At 35.1% G+C, this 22,018-nt stretch overlaps 3 protein-coding genes across 6 annotated transcripts; 2 read left to right on the top strand and 1 right to left on the bottom strand.

Moving 5' to 3' along the window:
• Positions 1–5,886: 5,886 nt before the first annotated feature.
• Positions 5,887–7,710, top strand: LOC145158559 (uncharacterized). The gene is made up of 3 exons (XM_079077442.1): positions 5,887–5,983; positions 6,641–6,760; positions 6,863–7,710. The coding sequence occupies exons 1-3, from the start codon at positions 5,887–5,889 to the stop codon at positions 7,708–7,710; spliced, it is 1,065 nt and encodes a 354-aa protein (XP_078933568.1).
• A 5,441-nt stretch (positions 7,711–13,151) lies between these two features.
• On the top strand, positions 13,152–17,183 carry LOC145161197 (uncharacterized). Of its 2 annotated transcripts, none has more exons than XM_079080693.1 (12): positions 13,152–13,275; positions 13,654–13,753; positions 13,980–14,107; positions 14,187–14,337; positions 14,427–14,536; positions 14,634–14,717; positions 14,816–14,864; positions 14,960–15,051; positions 15,140–15,260; positions 15,359–16,196; positions 16,300–16,416; positions 16,507–17,183. In XM_079080693.1, the coding sequence occupies exons 2-12, from the start codon at positions 13,661–13,663 to the stop codon at positions 17,031–17,033; spliced, it is 2,310 nt and encodes a 769-aa protein (XP_078936819.1). In that variant the 5' UTR covers positions 13,152–13,275; positions 13,654–13,660; the 3' UTR covers positions 17,034–17,183. The 2 variants fall into 2 exon arrangements, with proteins under 2 accessions (XP_078936819.1, XP_078936820.1); XM_079080694.1 differs by having other exon boundaries at positions 13,183–13,266.
• A 78-nt stretch (positions 17,184–17,261) lies between these two features.
• Positions 17,262–20,551, bottom strand: LOC145161198 (APETALA2-like protein 3). 3 transcript variants are annotated; one of them, XM_079080696.1, is made up of 11 exons: positions 20,391–20,551; positions 19,651–20,255; positions 19,304–19,329; positions 19,184–19,214; positions 19,005–19,092; positions 18,768–18,913; positions 18,405–18,449; positions 18,142–18,239; positions 17,892–18,019; positions 17,741–17,812; positions 17,262–17,633 (listed from the first exon to the last, which is right to left on the bottom strand). In XM_079080696.1, exons 2-11 carry the CDS (start codon positions 20,235–20,237, stop codon positions 17,478–17,480), a joined length of 1,377 nt encoding a protein of 458 aa, XP_078936822.1. In that variant the 5' UTR covers positions 20,238–20,255; positions 20,391–20,551; the 3' UTR covers positions 17,262–17,477. The 3 variants fall into 3 exon arrangements, with proteins under 3 accessions (XP_078936822.1, XP_078936821.1, XP_078936824.1); XM_079080695.1 differs by having other exon boundaries at positions 19,651–20,551; XM_079080698.1 differs by lacking the exon at positions 18,405–18,449 and having other exon boundaries at positions 19,651–20,551.
• Positions 20,552–22,018: the final 1,467 nt, after the last annotated feature.

The raw sequence follows: 22,018 nt of genomic DNA, 5'->3' as shown, positions 1-22,018 counted from the left end.
AACAGACCGATAGGTCATGTTCTAATGATCTCTCATTGTATACTGCACTACTTAGACTCAGATCTCCTAGGGACAAATTTCGGAACAAACTATACCTTCCTTTATGTTCTAATGCGATACAATCACAGTTCAACATGTATCATTTCTAACTACCAACTTCTTTAACAATGAGTGCGATACTTCTATTGATCGCTTTGATCATTTTTCACTTCAATCTTCTGGCTTAAGTCAACTACTACATCAAACTTGGTTCTCTGAACCACATAACAAACTCATCGTAGTCGGACTCAATTTGATATGGCCTCTAAGGTCGGAATAACAATCATCTTCTTAGTCATTACCGAAACGATGGTAACGACAGACTAGAATAAGACGGAATCAATTACTAGTTTCTTGGTAACCTTGTGACTTTCTTTGATCCAAGTGTGAGTCCTGTGCTTCCAGTAGTATAGATCTCTACTACTATTCACACCTACTCATACTCGTCCCAAGTACTGTCTCGCAGTCCCCAAGCCCTAAAATCACAAAACAATTTAACACATACGAATGTGTCCAATTAATCATAAAATTTTCCTAGACTCTACTAGGACTTCTTCCATATGTATCTTCAATCATCAATTCTGATTCAACTTGGTTGGTGATGGACATTCCAAACGATTGGGACAACTTCAAGAATTACACCAACCATTCCATTCATCAGATGACAAAACCAGGGTTTATATTATTTCCTTGAAACGATTACACAAAGGTTCAAGTTTACCCTATACTATGCCTCTAATAGGCTAAACCACTTGTTACTAACTACATTGCTACTTTATGTCTTAGTTTTGGGAATATAAGGTCCTTACTCATGATCCCTTATATTTCCATCTGCTTCATTAAGGATCATTTGGTATGCCTTTGGTTTTGGTTTTGGTGGAACATTGGGCATTGCTGCCTCTTTCTTCTTTGGGCAGTCTTTTGAAATGTGCCCTTCCTCGTTACATCGATAGCACATCCTCTTGTTGGACGGACACTCGTTGGCATAATGCCCAATCTTTCCACACTTGTAGCAGGTCACCTCTTCACTACATTTCCCGAAGTGCTTCTCTTTGCACTTCTCGCACCATTTTGCTTCGCCTTCTCCTCCTCCATACTTCGAGAATTTTCTTTTCTCGTTGGACCCTGAAGTCCTTTCAAACTTTCTTTTCTCGCCAACTTCAACCTTGCTGGCGGCTCTCCCTTTAATCATATCTTCAACAGACTTGGCAGCTCAGATAGCTGCCTCCAAAGTAAGTGCCTGACGTACCGGCACAGTAAGTTCATCCTTACTTTGTTGAAGTAAACGTTTTGTTTCTTCCATCTGTTGATCCAACATCGTACGCACCATTGCCTGCACCCTAGCTATCGTGATTGGCTCAGGCTGTGGATTATCCTTTCCGAATCCACTTTGAGTACTCGCCATTTCGATCTATACACCATTCGTAGGTGAATTTAGATCTTTATTTTCGATAGGCGTTAAATCTTCGTTATTACTCTGAAACGTTTATATGTTAGTTCTAATATCGTAGTCATACGTTTAGAATCCTACACACATAAGGTTTCCAGATCCGGTCGGCAACAGACCATAGATCCGAACAAATAATGGCATATATGACAAACATATATCATTTAACACATAAAAGCATTTTAGGCATCTTTCCTAAAATAAACTAGTGCTCGTGTCTAAAATATGGCAGACACTCATCTCACAATCATCACTTAGCATTCTAAGTTTAAGTCTAGAAATCCTACAATTTCTTAGTTCGGTTAAACTAATGCTCTGATACCAACTGTGACATCCCCTAATTTCTCGGCCAGAAAAGACCGATTTAATTTATGCTTTTTAAAATAAAATCAGAGAATCTTTTTAAAAGATGTTGCGGAATTGGTCCCCAAAACAACATATGATAAAAGTTTATCAAAACCTTTCTTTAAGAAATATATAATTTCCTTTTATATTAAAACCTCGGAATGTCATGTTCCGATACAGATCAAAAGCATAAACATATATCAAACATATATCATTTAACACATAAAAGCATTTTAGGCATCTTTCCTAAAATAAACTAGTGCTCGTGTCTAAAATATGGCAGACACTCATCTCACAATCATCACTTAGCATTCTAAGTTTAAGTCTAGAAATCCTACAATTTCTTAGTTCGGTTAAACTAATGCTCTGATACCAACTGTGACATCCCCTAATTTCTCGGCCAGAAAAGACCGATTTAATTTATGCTTTTTAAAATAAAATCAGAGAATCTTTTTAAAAGATGTTGAGGAATTGGTCCCCAAAACAACATATGATAAAAGTTTATCAAAACCTTTCTTTAAGAAATATATAATTTCCTTTTATATTAAAACCTCGGAATGTCATGTTCCGATACAGATCAAAAGCATAAACAAGACATTATAAGCCTTAAAACAGTTATTTATAACTACTGGCCTATAATCCATAAATCACTCATCATCATCATCCGAATATGCTCGAGGTCCACTACCTGTAATCATAAAAAGCTGAGTGGGTCAGGCTTGGAAGCCTGGTGAGCATATAGGGTTTTCAACCCACAATAAATAAATTTATTGTACTTAAACATCAATCAATCAATCAACCAAATTACCCCAACCCCATTATCTTATTAATTTCTTAAGGGTTTACCCTAAGATTCAACTATCACTCCTTCCTAAGGATTAATCCTAAGAAATAGGCACAATGTCACACCATCACCAGGGTTTATACAACAGGGGCTAAATTCATAGCTCTTATTTATTGACAGTATTATTGACAATATTCACCCCTGTCATACATGTCAATGGGTTTTTAGAGTACTCCAAATGAACATATAGTTCATTACACCTACAGGTTGCGGGCCTGCTAGTGTTCCACAGTCCATCTAGAATAGTCCATGGTTGTCATCCATACTCTGCTGAATGACGGGGGCCAACATTTTGGGTAAGTGATTCTCTCAAATTTCACCACTCACCCTCAACTCATGATCAATATTATTGATCATCTCCTTTATCCAACTCACCTTTCATCACACCCACTATTTCATCTACCCATGTTTTACCCAACATTTTTCGTAGATAAAAATACATATACAGTTTAAATTATTTAAAAACCTGTATAAATCATTCCTTCAACACCCATCTCAAATAAACAAACAATATATATTCACACAACACGTATTTTATGTAAAATACTTCATATCTATGTGTAAGGTGAAAGTAACTACACACTCACCTGATTTAATGAAAATCGGGCAGCAATTCGTTTCCTAAAACGATTGTTTCTAATAAAACCGGGAGTTTTATTGAGAAACCGGGCTCTGCGAAGGGTCGGGCTTCGAAACCGAAAAGATAAATTTTCCGGGCTTCTCGGGCACTTCGTGGCGTATTCCGGGGGTTCGGGGGAAGTTAGAATGAAAGAAATATGGGTTTAGGGGCTAAAATTGACAAGTTTTCAAAATACCCCCGGGAGGTCTCGCACCCTCCTATTTATAGGGGCCGAAGCTCCTGATCCGACGACTGAGAAGCCTCCAGGATGGCGAAGATCTGAGGCTCGCAGGGGGATGGCTCGCACGAGGTCTGCGCGTGCGAAGGCTTGCTGTCCTCTTCTTACTGGACCGAGGTCTAGGTCCGAAGTAGGGGCATCTGTGGCACTCATGCGATGGTTCGGACACGAGGGAAGAGAGTATGTGTCGCACCGCTATTGGACCGCTTCGGATAAGGTCAGGAGCTCGGATGACTCATCAGCTCGGACACGTGGCTCGCCTGACTCACCCATTTCGGACACGTGGCACGTTCTAAGCGAGGGTGACGCGGCAAAAACGTGACTATGCGAATTTTCTCGATTTTTGTGCAAAAACTTCTAAAATCCATAACTTTCGCATACGAGCTCCGTTTTTGACGTTCTTTATATGCACGCGTAGGTAAAATTACGCTCTACAACTTCCGTTTAGACTTCGTCGGCTAATTTTGACTTTAATTTTTATATTATTATTTTTAACAGACCGGGACAGGAAATCCGTTAAAAATTCATAACTTCTTCATCCGACGTCCGTTTTCGTCAGACTTTTTACCGTTGTGCTACTAATGACGAGACCTTTGATTCTCGTTTAGGTCGTGTTGGCTAAAAATCACTCGATCTAAAATTCGAGTTTTTAGTTGTCTACTGCTAAGCTGAAACTTCGAAAAATCATAACTTCTTCATACGAAGTCAGATTTAGGTGTTCTTTTTATACCTACTCTCGATTTAACGAACACTACGAGTTTCGTTTAGATCACTAGGGCTAAAAATTAGTTTATCGAAAACTCACTTTTTACGACATTCAGCACCGTGCCGGTTTATCGCGAAACTTCGACAGGTCATAACTTCTTCGTTATAACTCGGATTTCGGCATTCTTTATATATCCGTAATCCTTGTCACGCCCACTACAAGTTTCTTAATAGATATCGGCTTTATCTAAAATTTAATTTTTGACGCTCATTTTTATTCTTAATTAATTAAACCCTAATAATTAAGCATAAAACACATAATTCACATAATATTCACATAATTCCTTTTCATTTCTTCTAAATGAGTTACAAAGGTTAACCTAGACCATTATGTCAATACTAATGCCTAGCCTAGAAACACGGGCGTTACATGATAGACCCAAACATCTCAGGAATCTCAGCTCGAATGGCTGCGACCACCTCCTCGTGAATCAGCCTACGGATCTCCTCATCACTGGTACCACTGCCTCCTGGGTTGTGGCGCGTACCAACCATGATGGCTTTGAAACACAACACAAAAGGAATCAGAGACTCGCTCGAGTATACTCACACTCGATACTCAACCCTACTTGTTCTTTAGTACCCTAAGGATTCTTACTTGGACTGCTCACCGATCCGGTGTTTCCAGTAGTACGTGCCCTATACTACCTTCCACAACGCATCAATATTCACCCCAAGTCCTCCTCCTAGGATCCCAGATCACAAGTACTCTATATCTCACTAAACTCAGGTTACCCTCCAGTAGACCACTCATAAGCTCCTCGCTGCTACCTACTCACTCTCGAAGTATCTCATAGCAGCAGTAATCTCCTAGGCTAAGGCATCGCAAATCAGGCTAGTCTAGTCCTAGATATGAATACCTAGCCTACTCTAGCATGCATAACATATCACATAATATCTCATAGCACATAATGTAAGGGTATTTTGGGAAATCACCGTTCGGGCGCTGGCTGATCGTACACACTGTTCCGTTCTGCTTGTCTCAAATCTCTTAATCTTTTATAAAAATTGTTTATTTTATGAAAAATCTCCTCAAATCCTCAGTTTGAGTTCAGATACGCCCGAAGGTGCATCCGAATCCCTCAAACCAAGGCTTTGATACCAACTTGGAACGACGTAAATTTTAAAACAATTTTTCATTTTTCCAACACAATAAAACTCATATAAAAATATCAAAATATCATGTATCAAATCACAATAAAACATATCCCAGAATCTCAAAACCTAATCCTCAGCCAGTGTGTACAAATCATGCCGGCGCCTTCCCGCAATCCTCGCTAGTACCTGAAACACAATCCACATAACATGGTAAGCATAAATGCTTAGTGAGTTCCCCAAAATACCACATACATCACATAAGCCACTCGAGGGGGCGATTAGGGTTTCTCTCAAAGAAAGGACACAGATGGAGAGCCACAAATGAGGCTATACTTATCCTTATATAGGCCCCAAACCCGGGGATTTAGGGTTTCAGCTCACAGCGCCTACTCGGCGAGTCTGCTCCCCGACTCGTCGAGTAGATCATTAAACCCACATGGCCAAACCGACTCTACTCGGCGAGTTATAGCGCCAACTCGTCGAGTAGGTCAATGATCCTCAAAATAAATACTTACAATGACATACCTGGGAATCCGAATGTTACAAATGAAGTTGGGAAATCTTTGAGTTGTTTAGATTCTTTAGATGGTATCAGAGCTTAGGCTCTTTGTTCCTGCAACGATCGTTGAGTTCTTGTTGTTTCTGTGACGATCGTTGAGTTCCGCCGCCTTTTCGATTGATTAGGTATTTTCTGAATCTCTCACTCTTTCGTTTTGATTTGATTTACACAAGTTTGTTGGTTAGTCGGAGGGTTTCTTGAACTCTGTCTACCATAAACTGTGTTCTACTTGGTATTCGGTTCGGTTTTGAAGAAAAACCCTAAATCGAAACGAATACCTGTGTTTGCTTTTAGATCTTGGTATTGCGAGTGTGTTTGTGTTCTTGCAGGTTCTGATGTGCGATTATCGACTGCAATACTGCTCTTCGGTTGGAAACCCTAAACTGATCGATCAATCTCTTGTCTGAAATAACTCTTTAGGGGTTGGATTTCATCACCAATAAACCCTAGTAGAGAACGGACTAAGAGAGTCGATTCCTTATTATCTCCTCTAAAATCTCTGTGAGGTTTCTCGTTCCTTATCCTTTTCTATATCTGTTGTTTTCTATTGTTTTGTTATTCTCTCTATATTGGTTGTCTTGGGCCCCAACATACGTGGTGACCATCTGGACATAAGATCTGTACAGGGACTTGTTTCTTGCTGTTTTTTGTTATACTTGATTGCTTTTATTTGCTTCTTATGGCAGGTGGTTCTACGGATCCACCTGGTGGAAGTGGAAAGGATGGTCAAATTAATTTTGATGATCCTCTCTACATTCACCCTTCTGATAATGTTGTTACCTCTATTATTACAACCAACTTAACTGGTAATGAAAATTTTAGATTATGGAGAAGCTCCATTTCTAGGGCTCTTAAGGCATGAAACAAATTAGGATTTGTTGATGGTTCTTATAAAAGAAGTAATGTAGATGATTCTAAGAAAACTAATTGGGATAGGGCAAATGTTGTTGTCTGTTCTTGGATGTTATCTCCTATTTCTGATTCCATTTATCAGAGTCAAGCTTATTCTGAAGTTGCAGAGGATATTTGGGAAAATCTTTTTGAAACTTACAATAACTTTGATGGGTCTGTTGTTTTTAACATTCATCAACAGATTAATTCTCTTAAACAAAATGGTATTTCTTTGTCTGATTACTTCAATAAGCTTGATTCTTTATGGAAAGAGTTTGATGGTCTTACTAGTCTAACTGAATGTACATGTGATGCCTCTATCAAATTAAAGGATCACTCTAATCTCATGAAACTTATGCAGTTTTTGTCTGGTCTTGATGATTCATATGGTCAAGTCAAAAGTCATATTTTGTTAATGGACCCTTTACCTAATGTGAAAACTGCTTTTTCTATTGTGTCAAGAGAAGAGTCTCTTCAAAGAAATGGTTCTTTGACTTCTCTTCAGTCATCTCAGTCTGTGACTAAATCTCAATCTTCTGCTTTTAATAGCAGGTTTAATAATAGAAACAATAATAATAAGAATAAGAGTCAAATAGTTCAATGTAAGAACTGTGGTGTGAAAGGTCATACCATAGAAAAATGCTTCAAGTTAATTGGATATCCTAAGTACTTTAAGTCAAGAAGTGAAACAAATAATCAAAATAATTTTGTTAAAATTTTTTCTGCAAACTCAACCACTACTTCTTCTGGAAGTACTGGTACTAATAATTTTTCTGACTCCATTGGGGATTCTGAGTTTCATCAACTCACTAAGGATCAATATGTCAAACTTTTACAACTTATTGGTGAAAGACAAGTCAATTAGGAAGCTTCTGCTTGTGCAAATATGGCAGGTACTTGTTTGTTTAAAGCCTTTAATGCTTCTCTTAATGGTTAAAAATGGATAGTTGACTCAGGAGCTAATCAACATATGATTGCTTCTGAGTCACTGCTCCATGACACTGTGGATGTGTCTAAGTTAGATTTACTTGTCAGTCATCCTAATGGTTCATCAGCTAAAATTGATAAGATTGGTAATATGAATTTGTCTAGTTCTTTGACTCTATTTGATGTTTTTGTTGTTCCTGATTTCAATGTTAATTTGTTGTCTATGCATACGGTGTGCAAAGACAGTAACTATGAAGTTGTTTTTAATGAACATAATTGTAAAATTCAGGATTTACAATCAAAGGTGATGGTAGGGAATGGTAGAGAGTCTGGAGGTCTCTATTACATAAATAGTGTACCTTCAGGTAATCTATCTAGTTCATCTATTTCTTCTTCTGTTTGTTATGTGTCTAAATTAACTTGGCACAATAGACTTGGTCATCCTTCTGATCAAGCCTTAAGTTCCTTGAGAAACAAACTTAAAATTGGAAATGAAAATCTTCCACCATGTGATGTTTGTCATAAGGCTAAACAGACCAGACAACCCTTTCCCATTAGTCAACATACTACTTCTAAACTTGGTGAGTTAATCCATTTAGATGTATGGGGTCCCTATAGAGTGACAACTACAGAAGGATTTAGATATTTTTTGACAATTGTGGATGACTATACTAGGGAAACTTGGGTTTATCTGTTGAAGTCCAAAGATGAAGTCTATAATTGTGTTCTTACTTTCTTTAATATTTTACTTAATCAGTTTTCTGTTAAAATCAAGATTGTTAGATCTGATAATGGCACTGAGTTTTTAAATAGTAGGATGAAACAATCGATTGAGTCCAAATGAATTTTACATCAAACATCTTGTGTTCATACTCCACAACAGAATGGTGTTGTGGAGAGGAAACACAGACATATTTTAAATGTTGCTAGGTCATTAATGTTTCAATCTGGTATACCAATCAAGTACTGGGGAGATGCTATCTTAACCTCTGTTTTCCTAATTAATAGTAATCCTACTTCTGTTTTAAATGGTGCTTCTCCCTATGAACTTGTTTATAATAGTACACCAGTTTTTGATAAACTTAGAGTTTTTGGATGTTTGTGTTTTGCCACCAAGTTAAATAATTCAGATAAGTTTTCTGAAAGGGCTGATAAATGTATTTTTCTTGGCTATTCTTCTGATAAAAAGGGTTATAAAGTACTTAGTCTTGATACCAATTTTGTTTTTGTCTTCAGGGATGTAAAATTCTATGAGTCAGTGTTTCATTTCAAGCTTAAATCCTCATCTTTGACAGATAAATTTGTTGCCACTGTAGACTCAAATGACATATTTTCTTATGATGATTCAATTGATTCTAGTTTTGTTCTAGATAACACTAGGATAGAAAGTTTGAGAAGTGACCATCAGTTGGATGGTGCTAATGCAGACCATAACCTGGATGTGACTTGTCCCTCTAATGTCAGCAATCAGATTGGTGAGGCATATGTGCCTCCTTCTGGTGAGATGCTTCCAAACTCTTCTTCTTTGTCTGAGGAAAATGATTCACTTAATTCTGATCCTTCTGATAGTTTGTCAACTAGGGTTACTAGATCTGGTCGGAATGTTAACATGCCAGTTAGATTTAGTGATTATGTTGTAGAAGGTAAGCATAAATATGGAACTGAAAGATCTGTTAACTATTCAACTCTTAATAAGGATAATTTTTGCTTTGTTTCTAGTCTGAATAAAACTGTTGAGCCAAAATCCTATAGTGATGCTGCTTTGGATCCTAATTGGATCAAGGCCATGAATGAGGAAATGGAAGCTCTCTATAGAAATAATACCTGGGAGATAACTAACCTTCCTAAAGGAAGAAAAGCCATTGGGTGTAGATGGATTTATAAAATCAAGTATAAGTCCAATGGTGATATAGAAAGATATAAGGTCAGACTTGTTGCTAAAGGTTATAACCAAAGAGAGGGTATAGATTATGAGGAGACTTTTTCTCCTGTAGCTAAAATAGTAACAGTTTGTGTTGTTATTTCTATGGTTGTTCATAATTCTTGGTCTCTTTATCAGTTAGATATTAACAATGCATTTTTATATGGAAATTTGTCTGAGTGTGTATATATGAATCAACCTGAAGGTTATCATTCTTAGGGTGATGCCAGAGTTTGTAGGTTATTAAAATCTCTTTATGGGCTTAAACAAGCTCCAAGAAAGTGGAATGAGAAGCTCTGTTCTTCTCTTTCTAGTTTTGGCTTTAAACAAAGCATAAATGACTATTCCTTATTTGTTAGAAATTGTCAAGATACAGTTGTTTTTCTCCTTGTCTATGTAGATGATATTATTTTAACTGTTAATAATGAAGCTGAATTAAATAGTGTTAAGAACTTCCTTAAGTCTCAGTTTTTAATCAAGGACTTAGGTGAACTTAAATATTTCTTAGGTATTTAGGTATTAAAAACTGAGAATGGGATTTGTCTTAATCAAAGAAAGTCTTGTATGAAATTACTCCATGAATTTGGGATGCTTGCTTGCAAACCTGTTAAAACACCACTTGAGCCTAATTTGGTCATTAAAAGAGAGTGTGATTTGGAAAAATCTAATTATTTGGTCAATATAACTGAATATCAGAAATTAATTGGGAAATTGATCTATCTTACTGTGACTAGACCTGATATTTCTTATGCTGTTCAACTATAGAGTCAATACATGCATAAGCCATATAAATCTCATGTTAACATTGCTTTCAGACTGCTGAGGTATTTGAAAAACAGTCCAGGTATGGGAATACATTTGACAAAGTCTAGCTCTTTTAATTTGGTTGGTTTTATTGATGCAGATTGGGCTAAATGTCTTATTAGTCGAAGGCCTGTATCTGGTTATCTAGTGTACTTAGGTGGGTCCCTTGTTTCATGGAAGAGTAAGAAACAGAGTATTGTTTCTCGTTCTTCTACTGAATCTAAATACAGGGCTTTAGGTAGTATAACTTGTGAAATAGTTTGGATTTTAAAATTGCTTTTTGATTTGGGTATAAAATCAAATTTACCTGTGGATGTTTTTTGTGACAATGAGTCTGCTATTAAATTAGCTCTAAATCCTGTTTTTCATGAAAAAACAAAACATTTTGAAGTAGATCTTCATTTTGTTAGAGAAAAAATTGAAAATGGAATACTAAAAGTAAATAAAATTGTGTCTTCAAATCAAAATGCAGATAAACTTACAAAGTCTCTTGGCAGTGTACAACATGAGTATATTGTGAATCGACTTAATATGGTTGATGTGTTTAAAAAGATTGGTTAAGTTCATGTTTTCTCAAATTAATGTTTAGTTTGAGGGGGCATGTTGAGAAGTGTTATTTTTGTATTATTACAAACCTAAACATTAATTATAGATTATTGGGTAAGTTTTGCATATTTTGTATATTTGTGGGGGTGTGTTGTGTTATGTTTGTGCAGGTATCGGGTTTACACGCGGGTTGGAGGTTATACCCGATGGTGATATGATCCGGGGTATATGTTGCTTAGATCCTTCTCACTTATCATGAAGAGTCTAGATATTTTTAGTGTGTGAACTGTTCATTCTCTCAGTTTTCTCTCTACGTTTCAGTTTAGGGTTTGTTCATACTTCTTCTTACAGATTTCTGTATTGTTCTTAGTTTTCATATGAGAGTGAGAGTATATGTAGTGAGATTTCCTTTGTAATCTGTTTGATGTATAAACCACCTGTTTCATTTAAATGAATGAAATGATGAAGTTGGGAAATATTTGAGTTGTTTAGATTCTTTAGATGGTATCAGTGTTTAAATGTCTATAATGTTTGATTTGTATAACTCATTTTTTCCTTAAATTTCGTATTATCTTTATATTTTCCTTAAATTTGTATAGGTATACATGGTTTGCATATGTTAACAGATTAAAAGCTTTAAATTTCGTATTGCTTGTTTGATATATACTATTGTTCCACACCACTGTCTGACATCACATATCTATTTTCGTATACTGCATTTATTCCCTCCATAATCGTATTGAGTGTTGGATATATACCATTCTTCACTCATGGTCAGTTATATGTAGTTGTTTCTCGCGTGACAAGTAAAAAAAAGCTTGAAGGTACTCATATGTGACGAGGAAGGTCGTTCAACCAATAAAACAAAAAATGTTGTGTACAAAGAGATCCTTCAACAATTATAGATAATAAGATATTTCGTTTTATTTTTACAGATTATATTAATCAATAATACAAAGTCTCTTTATGTTACTTTATCTTATTTCTTTTATGTGTTCATCCGCGTTTAACGCGGGTCATAATCTAGTTAGTTGACTCTGCAACAAAGTGGGGCAGATGCACAAAGAAAAGGAAGGTCTTGATCTATATATGCTAATATGCTATGGTACATGCTGGTGGATTTGGAAGGCTATGAACGAAAGGATGCTTAAAAAACTTATCATCACTCCTACAAAGGTTGCTGATAACATCCAATCAATGGTATACACTTAGATGAAATACAGGAGCTCGACAAAAGTTTGTGAATGGGCTATTTGGTGTTCATACCCTCTTAATTGGTTGAACTACAAAACTATGTAATGTAATGTGTTGTGATAACGTTGTAAACTATAAACTGTTTTTGTTCCATCTAGCTCTTTGCTAGTTTGGGTTTTATTAATATATTTGCCGGTTAAAAAAAATCAATTATGTTTATAAAATCATTTTAATTTATGGGATAAAACAATATATGTACATGAATTAACAACATCTATTTGTTTTCAATAATCAATATGTTTAAGTCTTTAAGACTAAAAGAAACCCCATTAAATACGTCTTTCAACATTTAATTGTTAACTAGTTATTTGTCTACTTTCGTCAAGCACATTTTATACTTTACTAAATAGTTATGTTTTGAAACATGCTTAAAGCAAATCACATTGTTACAAATACTTGCAACAATATCTATCATACATTGTAGAATATAGTTTGCATGTAAACCCTCTTAACAAAAGTTGGTATTTAATATGTAAAATTGTATCCGGTACCTATTTTTATTTATATATTTATTTATTTGTTAAAAACATGTCGACATAATTAATATTTTAAACAAATTTTGTCTGTCAAATATTATTCGAAAAAACTTTAACGATATCAATATAACAAATATGATCAAATATGGGCCCTCAGCCCTATGTAACAAAAAATAGTTTCTGTTATATTAATCTAAAACTAAAAAGTATTATATACAATAAACTTTATTAAAAATAATACAGATATATTTTGATAATTGTTATTTTTATTAATATTAATACTGATGACAATACATAAAGAAAGATATTGATAGGAGTTGATATGGTAGAAGATAAAATATAAATTTAAATAAAATTAATTTAAAAGCCCATCCTCATAAAAGCTCGTCTCAATCCTGTGGTTTTCAATTCTTTGTGCCGTACTCTTGAGTTGGTTCTTCGCGTCTCTCTCGCGTTTCCCGTACACACTCCATTTGCTAGATCATTCATCCAAGTAATCACTGTAAGCTTTTTGATTTCTCTCCTTCAACTCCTTCAATTGCCACAAACAAATCGTTTGCATTTTGATTCGGTGCATTTTGACCACATTTATGTGTGTTTATATGTATGTATGTATTACTAAATACGTGTATTTATGTCTAATGCCGTGTTTTTCACAACTTAGATTTATAATTTAAGTCGGTGTTAGTTTCGTGAAATGCAATGCAATCTCGTGGATTTGATCTGAAACGAGAAGGTTTATTGCATCCTACTATCGCGAAATTTAGGGTTTTGTTACTAAATGTATGTTAATGTGGTCATATAGAAGGATAACACTTGTTGATTTTGTTTTGATTCGTATATCCTTGCTGAAAATTTGTTGACCTTGATTTGTTTCCAGAGGAATCATGAGCAACGAAGAAGAGAAGAGGTGTCCTTTGTGTGCAGAAGAGATGGACTGGACTGATCAACAGTTGAAGCCCTGCAAATGTGGTTATGAGGTTTGGTACTTACTCCATGGACATAAAGATGTTACGTTTGGTGTAATTACTTGTGTGATTGTTTTGCCAACATTTTTCGAAACAACTCATGCTATTGTTCAAGCAGTGAATATGGAAAATCTGGATTGAATGATAGATAATAGGTTTATATAATAGTGGTACCAATTTACTAAATTATGTTCATAATCTGTTAGATATTGATGTTATATTTATACTACCATTGTAGGTGTGTGTTTGGTGTTGGCATCACATAATGGACATGGCAGAGAAGGATGCAACAGAGGGACGTTGTCCTGCGTGTCGCACACCTTATGATAAGGATAGAATTGTAGGGTTGGAAGCAAATTTTCAGAGGTTCAAATACTTTTGCAATATCTCTTATCTTTTATTTCTACATTTTACAATATGATTGATTCATAAGCCTGTCTTGCAGGGTATCTGCCAATGGTTCTAGTCGAAAACAAAAGCAACCAAAGGCAAAGCAAAAACCAAATGAACCAAGGAAGGATCTCAGCAATGTTCGAGTGATTCAGCGAAAAATGGCATATATTATTGGGCTGCCCCTTAGTATAGCAGATGAAGATGTGTGCACCTATGACCTATCAACTTATTTTTCATAGCAAGTTTATGTAACATTATTGTTATGAAGCACCCTTGTTTTTGTTATGTGTAGTTATTGCAGCGAAAAGATTATTTTGGGCAATATGGGAAAGTTACCAAGGTTTCACTTTCTCGGACGGCTGGTGGGACAGTTCAGCAGTTTGTCAATGATACTTGTAGTGTGTATGTTCTACATCATCATCATAAAATTAAAATGGAATTATTCTTTGATATGTTGTTTCGTGTTTGATTATGATTTTCATTTTTTTTATATTTACAGATATATTACTTACTCAAAAGAGGAAGAAGCAGTGAGGTGTATTCAATCTGTGCATGGATATGTGCTGGATGGTAGGTTTTTAAGGTAAGTAACAAAACCTTTTTATCCCTTTCCTCATATTTGTAGACCGTTTTCTTGTGAAACCTTGTATTTTAATTACCATCTAAATTAAACTTTTGCAGAGCATCATTTGGAACAGCAAAGTACTGTCATGCATGGTTAAGGAATATGGTATAATACATGAAATGCTCAAATATCGGGTCCAAATCCAAGTATGCTGTAAATTCTGCTAATTCTTTTTTTTATTTTTACTTTTTGTTTTTCAGCCCTGCAACAATCCTGCATGTTTATATTTGCATAACATTGGTGCTGAAGAAGATAGTTTTGGCAAAGATGAAATAGCTGCAGTTCATACTAGGTATTACAGACTATAGCTTTCATTTTCACTTTTGACTCATTATAATAGAACAATATACAACAATTATTTGTTTATTTATTTATTTCAGGAATAGAGTTCAGGAAATTGTTGGTGCTGCCCAATATTTGCATAAACGGTCAGGCAGTACATTGCCATCACCAGTAGATCAACACTTGAACAACCACAGTTCTTCACCAGATGGTCTGAAAGTAAGATATATTTTTTGTACATTTATAAAAAAACCTGGACAGTTTTTTTTTTTTTTTTTTTTGATTTCAGAATATTTGCTTGTTATGTCATTGTTCAGGTTGTAGATTATGCTACAGCAGCAGCTTGTAATGATCAGAGTCAGTTGCCTAGATCATCAAAACACATGACAACTTTTGTAGATATTGTTGGAAGGTCATGTAATTCGGGTTCTGATAAAGATGTGACAGAAGGGCGGATGGTGAATTTATGTTCTGAGATGTCTTCTATATGCATGAATAAGGCCGAAAGTTCAGATCTAGTGTCATTAAAATCATCATATCCTGTTGATGGAGTGACCAATAGCAAATCAGTAGAAGTTAAGGACAGTAACATTATTACAAAAGAAGAATCTGATTCTGATGATCAGGGATGGGAAGATTGTATAGCTTCAAGTCAGAAGGGTTATTTGGATCCTTGTGAGGCGATTAAGAAGCGTTATGATTGGTGGAATATGGAGTCTTGTAGTGTAAATAATAAGTATGCAGGAGATGAAGGTGTTAGACAGTCAGCAGCATGTACAAATTCTTTGTTGAGTGAGAAAGAGGGTTTGGGTAAATCAGATTCAGATAGGATATATAGAAGCTCTAAAGCTTTTTCCAATGAGGAGATAGTGGAGCATTTGAGACGTCTTGGTGATGATGATAGTTTTGTGAATGATGATGATGATGAAAATTCTGCTGCTGTGGAAAGCAGCATAATATCAAATATTTTGTCCATGGATTTTGATGGGTCTGATGATTCTGTCTTGCCTGGAATGGGATTGTTTGAAAGGAAAGATGGGTGGCAGTATCAATCAAGATTTTCATTTGCTAATCAAGACTTGGACAAATTATCTCTTCTTCAGAACCAGAACCAGAACCAGAACCAGGACAATATCTATAAACCACAATATCAGGGTATGTGTTTATTTGGTGTAGCTATGTGGTTTGGTGTTTATTTATTTAGATTTCATCTTTTCTAAAATTTATATATGTGTATGTGTATTTGATTATGAAAAAGCATCAAGGGGGGTTCAGAACTTGAACTTGACACCACCAGGATTCTCCAAACCACCTCCTGGCTTTTCCTCATCCATGACCATCAGAAGTGAGCAGCAGGCTGTTTCTGCCACTCCTGGTACGTGATTTTAGTTTTCTCTTTAGTATGTAAAGTTATAACAATATATATTTTGGATTAATACGAGTAAATATAATATAATTGTTTCAGGAAGTTATGCGACAAATTCTTTTTCAAACAATCATCATTATCGTACACCATCAATAGGGAATATCAGCAACAGTAGCGATGATCTTATCGATCCTGCCATAATGGTTGTTGGAAGAGGCAAATCATCATCTTTTGACATGAGGTCCAACTCCAACTCCAACTCCAATTCATTCGATGAAGAGTCAAAACTCTGGCTCTTGATGCAACAACAACAATCTGCAACTTCTGCAGCAGCATACCATCATAATCATCATCATCATCATCATGATCCTCAATATTCTCAAACCTCCTTGATGCCCCGCCAGTTTCCTTCTTCTTATCAAGATGATTATTATGGCGAACTGAATTCCAGGGTAGTGGATCAACAGCACCAACACCAGAGGTACTTACAACAACACAAGTTTGGAAACGGTGGGGGGCATGGGCATGGGCATGAGGTTCAACAACTTAACAGTAGAAGTGAAGTGGGGTTGGATAAATTGTTGCCTGGGTATGGTGATGTATACACTCGGGTGTTTGGAATGTAAATTACTATCTCCCTCTCTCCCTTCACCTTTTTAAAATCTTTCTTTCTGGGTTCCGTTTGTGTAGTAGTTAAAGAGAGAAATAGATCAACTTTTCGTTTCAAGTATATTATTATTATTATTATTATTATCATTATTATTATATGTGTTTAATTGTTGGACTCAAAATATGATATGATATGTGATATGCATAAACAATATAAGCTAGTTACTAGTTGAAGTCATTTCAAGAAAAAAAAAAAACAAGGCACAAAGTTCTTTATTTGATTGAGATATCAGAACTTGAAAATGACTTGTAATTGGCTCTCACCAACAAAAAGAGAATTAAAGGTCCAAGTATTATCATATATGCCTTTGAACAAATTTGAAACAGATTTGGCGGTTTAGTAAGTAGTGGTTGTGGTTGGCATTGGATAAGAGGTTGTAGTAAATTGTTGATGTGAACGTTTATGTTTGTGTTGGATAAGAATAGAAGGATGTCTGAGAACTTTGTAATAGAAGAAGCGAATCCTGATGATGCTGCTGCATTTGCATTTGCATTTGCCTTTGCCATGCTGCTGTTGAGGGAACAACACTTGCAGATGAAATCCCTTTTGTCATTTCCTGTCAATAAATACACGCTACTCTTTGAGGTTCAACCCTTTTTACCATAAACCAAATATGGACAAGGAAATTTCCAACATTTTAGAAAGCAAATCATGAATAATTACCTCATAATTTGGTGTAGACAATGCAGTGTAGTGTGATTGGGATTGGTATTGGTATTGGTATTGTCCCCCAACCTGAAAATACAAAAAACAGCCATGATTCAGTTTCCATTACAAAAATACATTAATTGGGGAATAGAGAATGGAATCAAACCTTTTGCCTTTTCCCAGAAGCAGCAGTAAAACCCATATCCACATTCTCAACATTCTGATTCTCATTCCATGTACTGAGAGTGGGAGTGGGAGAAATCCATAGGTTCAGATCAAGATTCTCACCACTTGCTAAATGATGAATCAAAAACAGTGATGGGTACTTGTATCAGTATAGGCGTCAAGTGTGAAAGGAAGGAAAGCATACATACAAGTTGTAAGCCAGCAGTGATTATTAAGTAGTAAGTAAGTACCTTGGTCCAAATCTATTATATCTGCCCCATAAGTGCTTGGCTCAAAGTTGGTGATGGCTTCCCTTCCACTATATTTAATGGCAGCTTTGTCATAAGCCCTGATTTTCACAAAACCAAATATGCACAAACTTAGATATATATATATATATATATATATATATATATATATATATATATATATATATATATATATATATATATATATATTCAATCCAATTTAGTTTTAGGGACTTCAAATTCTGTAATCATAAAATTCCAACAACCTTGCAGCTTCTACTTCATTATCGAATAATCCAAGGTAAACATACCTGCAACCAACCATTTTATTTTTTAATCTTATTCATAAACCGCCCCCCTTTGCCAAACATACTTATCTTGAAAATCTTAACCATTAAGAAACATATTCCTTTTATCGGTAAAAAAATCCAACTACATTGTTACTATGGGTAAATATATGAAAGTACACTATGGGTAAAAATATGTAAGTACATTTTTATTATAAGGTAAGCAATAAAATACATTTTACAAGTTTCATGTTGTTATTTTTTTTTTCAGTTTTGTCTTAAATAGGACACATAAGATAAGAGTGTAGAGCTATAAAATAGTTGGAAGGAAAGGTTTGTTACTTTTTCCCAAGTAGCTGACCCATGCGAGCCTCCCATCTACCACATTTGTGAAGGGTAACTCCTCGGTATCTTGAACTTCCTCTTGAGAATCCATTGCTCTGCCTACGAAGTATCTGAATGAATTCTTCTTTTGACAAGTTCTTCGTCTGTTACATCAATTAAACATTAGAAAAATCATGGAACTTACAACCACTACCCACTACAAAAATATCTATAGAAATTCGACATTCTCCTCACCTGGGCCATATCTTCCTCATAATCGCTTAAATCAAAATTGATGTCAGCATCGTTTCCCCTGAACTTGATTGCAGCCCGATCATAGGCTCTGAAATTCAATTTCCAAATCACGTCAGAAAACCATGATAACAAAATCATGGAAGGAAGGAAACTAGATCCAAATCATCCCAAACTCTCACCTGGCTGCAGCATGTGAAGTATCAAATCCACCTGTAATCAGGCAAACACAAATCAATACATCAAAACCAAAACAATTATGTATGTTCCAAAAGTGCAACAATGCTAAGCTTTATTCATACCTAAATATAGTTGTTTTCCGCAATCCCTGAACAAATCAAATGCAAACAATTAAGATTCTGATATCAGTAAGAAATCAAATTCGGAGATGGTAGCAGTTTTGTAAATAGACCCAGAATTATGAGAGATGTGTATTAACATATGGTAAGACTCAAACCAGTGATGCACACATAGCAAATGAATAGGTAAGTAGTTTGATAGTTCATCATTGCATAGTAAGGAAATTAATCCTCTGATATTTTAGAAAACGTTCCTAGAAAGAGAATATGCAGATCGAGTACAGGAAACAGTTAAAATCGCTACAAGTTTCAAACACGGATATAAAACCAACAGAAGAACAAGAGCGCACCATATATGTGATTCCCATCTACCAGTCCGGCGATAAAACGTCACTCCACGGTACTGTGAGCTCTTTGACGGTGGTCCCCTTCGGGTTTTCCTTACCTTCTGCGGCGGCAGCGCTTGCACGTTCAGTGGAACCGGCGCAGATTCCGGAACCTTGAGATTTAACCAGTCTGCTCCAAGAAAGGATATCGTCGACGGGGATGAAGTTATTAATCGGGAACGTAACTCCTCCCCCAGCTCCAAATAACTCGCAACAGGAAAAAACTGCCGTGTAATCAAACCGGCAGATGCTCGATTTGAATTTTCCATCGATTCTCCCGTTTGACTTACAATATGACAAGCTTGCTTATGAAGAGCAGTATATGATACCGAGTCTTCGTCGTCAACGTCGACATCAACGGTGACGTTGAGTACGTCGGAGGAAACTGAAGTACCGGAATGAATTCCCGATTGACGATCTTCTTGTTCATTCTTTTTAACAGCGATATCGCCGTTAGTCGCACAACCATTTCGATCGCATTTAGTACTTGTATCAACAACCGAGAGCGCAACATCAACATTAAGATCAAACATCTTCAATCCTTCACGCATGGAATAAACACTCTCTAGCTATATGATTATACAATCAGTGACTAACATCATGTATCATTCTAATAAATCGAAAGCAGGTTTTCACCATCCGATCGAATCAAGTCTGTAAGTGTGTGAGAGAGTAAAACGGAGGGAAATGGAACGATTACATACCGGGAAATCCGGAGATGAGCATCAAACAAACTTATTTGCTGGTTTCTACACACAAACACACTCTTAGCGTGTGTAACGGACAGGGCGGAGAGAGAGAGAGAGAGAGAGAGAGAGAGAGATGGTGGTTCTGGAGTAGGAATATATATAGAAACGTTGTCGTTTGTCAGCTTGCAGGGATATGGACGACGAGGAAGAGAGACCCCGGGGGGGGGGGGGGGGGGGTAAGAAACACGTGAATTGTATTTTTTTTCTTTAATTAAGTGGAAAAAACAGATTATGTTATAATATTTTCATACCATTTTTAATCATTAAAAAGTAGTAGATTATATATCTACATTCTAATAATAATATTGTTTATAGGTGAAATTTATGAATAAATTAAAATACACGTGGGTTGCTGTTTAAAAAGAAATAAATGAAAAATCTAATTTTTGTTTATTTTGAGTGACCAATGAATCTTTAATAACGATCTTTTCCATTGATTGTATTTTAAATGGATGATTTATGTGACTTGTTCAAAAGTAAAAAAAAAAAAAAAAAAAAAAAAAAAAACTTTGATAGAATAAATGATTTATTATATATATATATATATTTTTATTTTTGTTTATTAGAATAGAAAACATTAAAAGTATTATTGTAATATTTAGTCTCATAACTTCGAGAATTAAACTTTTTTCTTTTACTTTATTAAGTGGATGTTTGAGAGTGCTCTTTTGAGATGATTTATTGATTTTTCAAAAAACCAATAAATAAAAAAGATATTTGTTAATCAGTGAAAAAAAAATACGCCAAAAATTCATGGTTTTTTCAAAGGTCAATAATCAGTTTGAAAAGCAATATCAAATACATCCTAAATCAGTGAACCGATAATACATATTGAATGGATGACATATAATATGGATAAAATATTGATGATAAAAATGTTGTTTTTTGGACTTAATATTTAATATAAGTTCAAATAAATGAATATTTTGTCGTTCTTATTTAAACAATAAATAAACAAATAACAAATAATTATTATTTAATAACTATTATTAAATATAAATTATGCATTATGTTTATGACACTAAAAAGTTTAAAAATAACATGACTAATAATTTAAATAATAAATCCATTTTCTAGTATTTTATCTTTTTTTTAAAGTAATGGATTTTAGTAATCCTTTACATAGATATAGAACTTTACGTTCTGATCGTTTTTTTGGCCCACAAAAATAAAAAGCAAGATTGTAAAGCTGCAATATATTAATCAAGTGGAATGTTAAATGTTTTGTTCCCCTACCGTTCCTCCCTTTTGGGACACATGACTCAATATATTACTGATATCTAATAACTATTCGGTTGGAAGAAGTGTGTCTTAGCATTGTCACTTTAGTTTTCCTTCTCTCCCATTATTGTCCATTTTAGGCTGGTAGAAATGGGCTAACCGCAACTCTGGTGGTTCGGTGAACACCGAATCATCTCCCCATGCGAGAAGCTTTCGCCGCATCATTTTCATATATATATATATATATATATATATATATATATATATATATATATATATATATATATATATATAGACTTAGGTTATTCTATTCAAAATAATTATTGTGTTATTGTATGCATAAATGTGGGCCAATCATTTTA

The sequence above is a fragment of the Lactuca virosa genome, chromosome 2 (genome assembly GCF_052849685.1).
Source record: "Lactuca virosa cultivar CGN04683 chromosome 2, Lactuca_virosa_CGN04683_v6, whole genome shotgun sequence".
Taxonomy (NCBI): domain Eukaryota; kingdom Viridiplantae; phylum Streptophyta; class Magnoliopsida; order Asterales; family Asteraceae; genus Lactuca; species Lactuca virosa.
Note: the sequence above shows the minus strand (reverse complement) of the source record. Positions and strands in the feature narration are given on the sequence as shown.

Excerpts from the sequence above, each read along its gene's own strand:
- LOC145161197 (XM_079080693.1), top strand. The coding sequence starts at position 13,661 with ATGAGCAACGAAGAAGAGAAGAGGTGTCCTTTGTGTGCAGAAGAGATG. Across the intron at positions 14,338-14,426 it reads TTAGTATAGCAGATGAAGAT|TTATTGCAGCGAAAAGATTA; the intron begins GTGTGCACCTAT and ends TGTTATGTGTAG. Across the intron at positions 16,417-16,506 it reads GGCTGTTTCTGCCACTCCTG|GAAGTTATGCGACAAATTCT; the intron begins GTACGTGATTTT and ends TAATTGTTTCAG.
- LOC145158559 (XM_079077442.1), top strand. The coding sequence starts at position 5,887 with ATGATCCTCAAAATAAATACTTACAATGACATACCTGGGAATCCGAAT. Across the intron at positions 5,984-6,640 it reads TTGTTTAGATTCTTTAGATG|GTGGTTCTACGGATCCACCT; the intron begins GTATCAGAGCTT and ends TTCTTATGGCAG. Across the intron at positions 6,761-6,862 it reads TATTACAACCAACTTAACTG|ATGATTCTAAGAAAACTAAT; the intron begins GTAATGAAAATT and ends GAAGTAATGTAG.
- LOC145161198 (XM_079080695.1), bottom strand. The coding sequence starts at position 20,237 with ATGCGTGAAGGATTGAAGATGTTTGATCTTAATGTTGATGTTGCGCTC. Across the intron at positions 18,240-18,404 it reads AATGAAGTAGAAGCTGCAAG|GGCTTATGACAAAGCTGCCA; the intron begins GTTGTTGGAATT and ends TGTGAAAATCAG. Across the intron at positions 17,634-17,740 it reads TGTCTACACCAAATTATGAG|GAAATGACAAAAGGGATTTC; the intron begins GTAATTATTCAT and ends ATTTATTGACAG.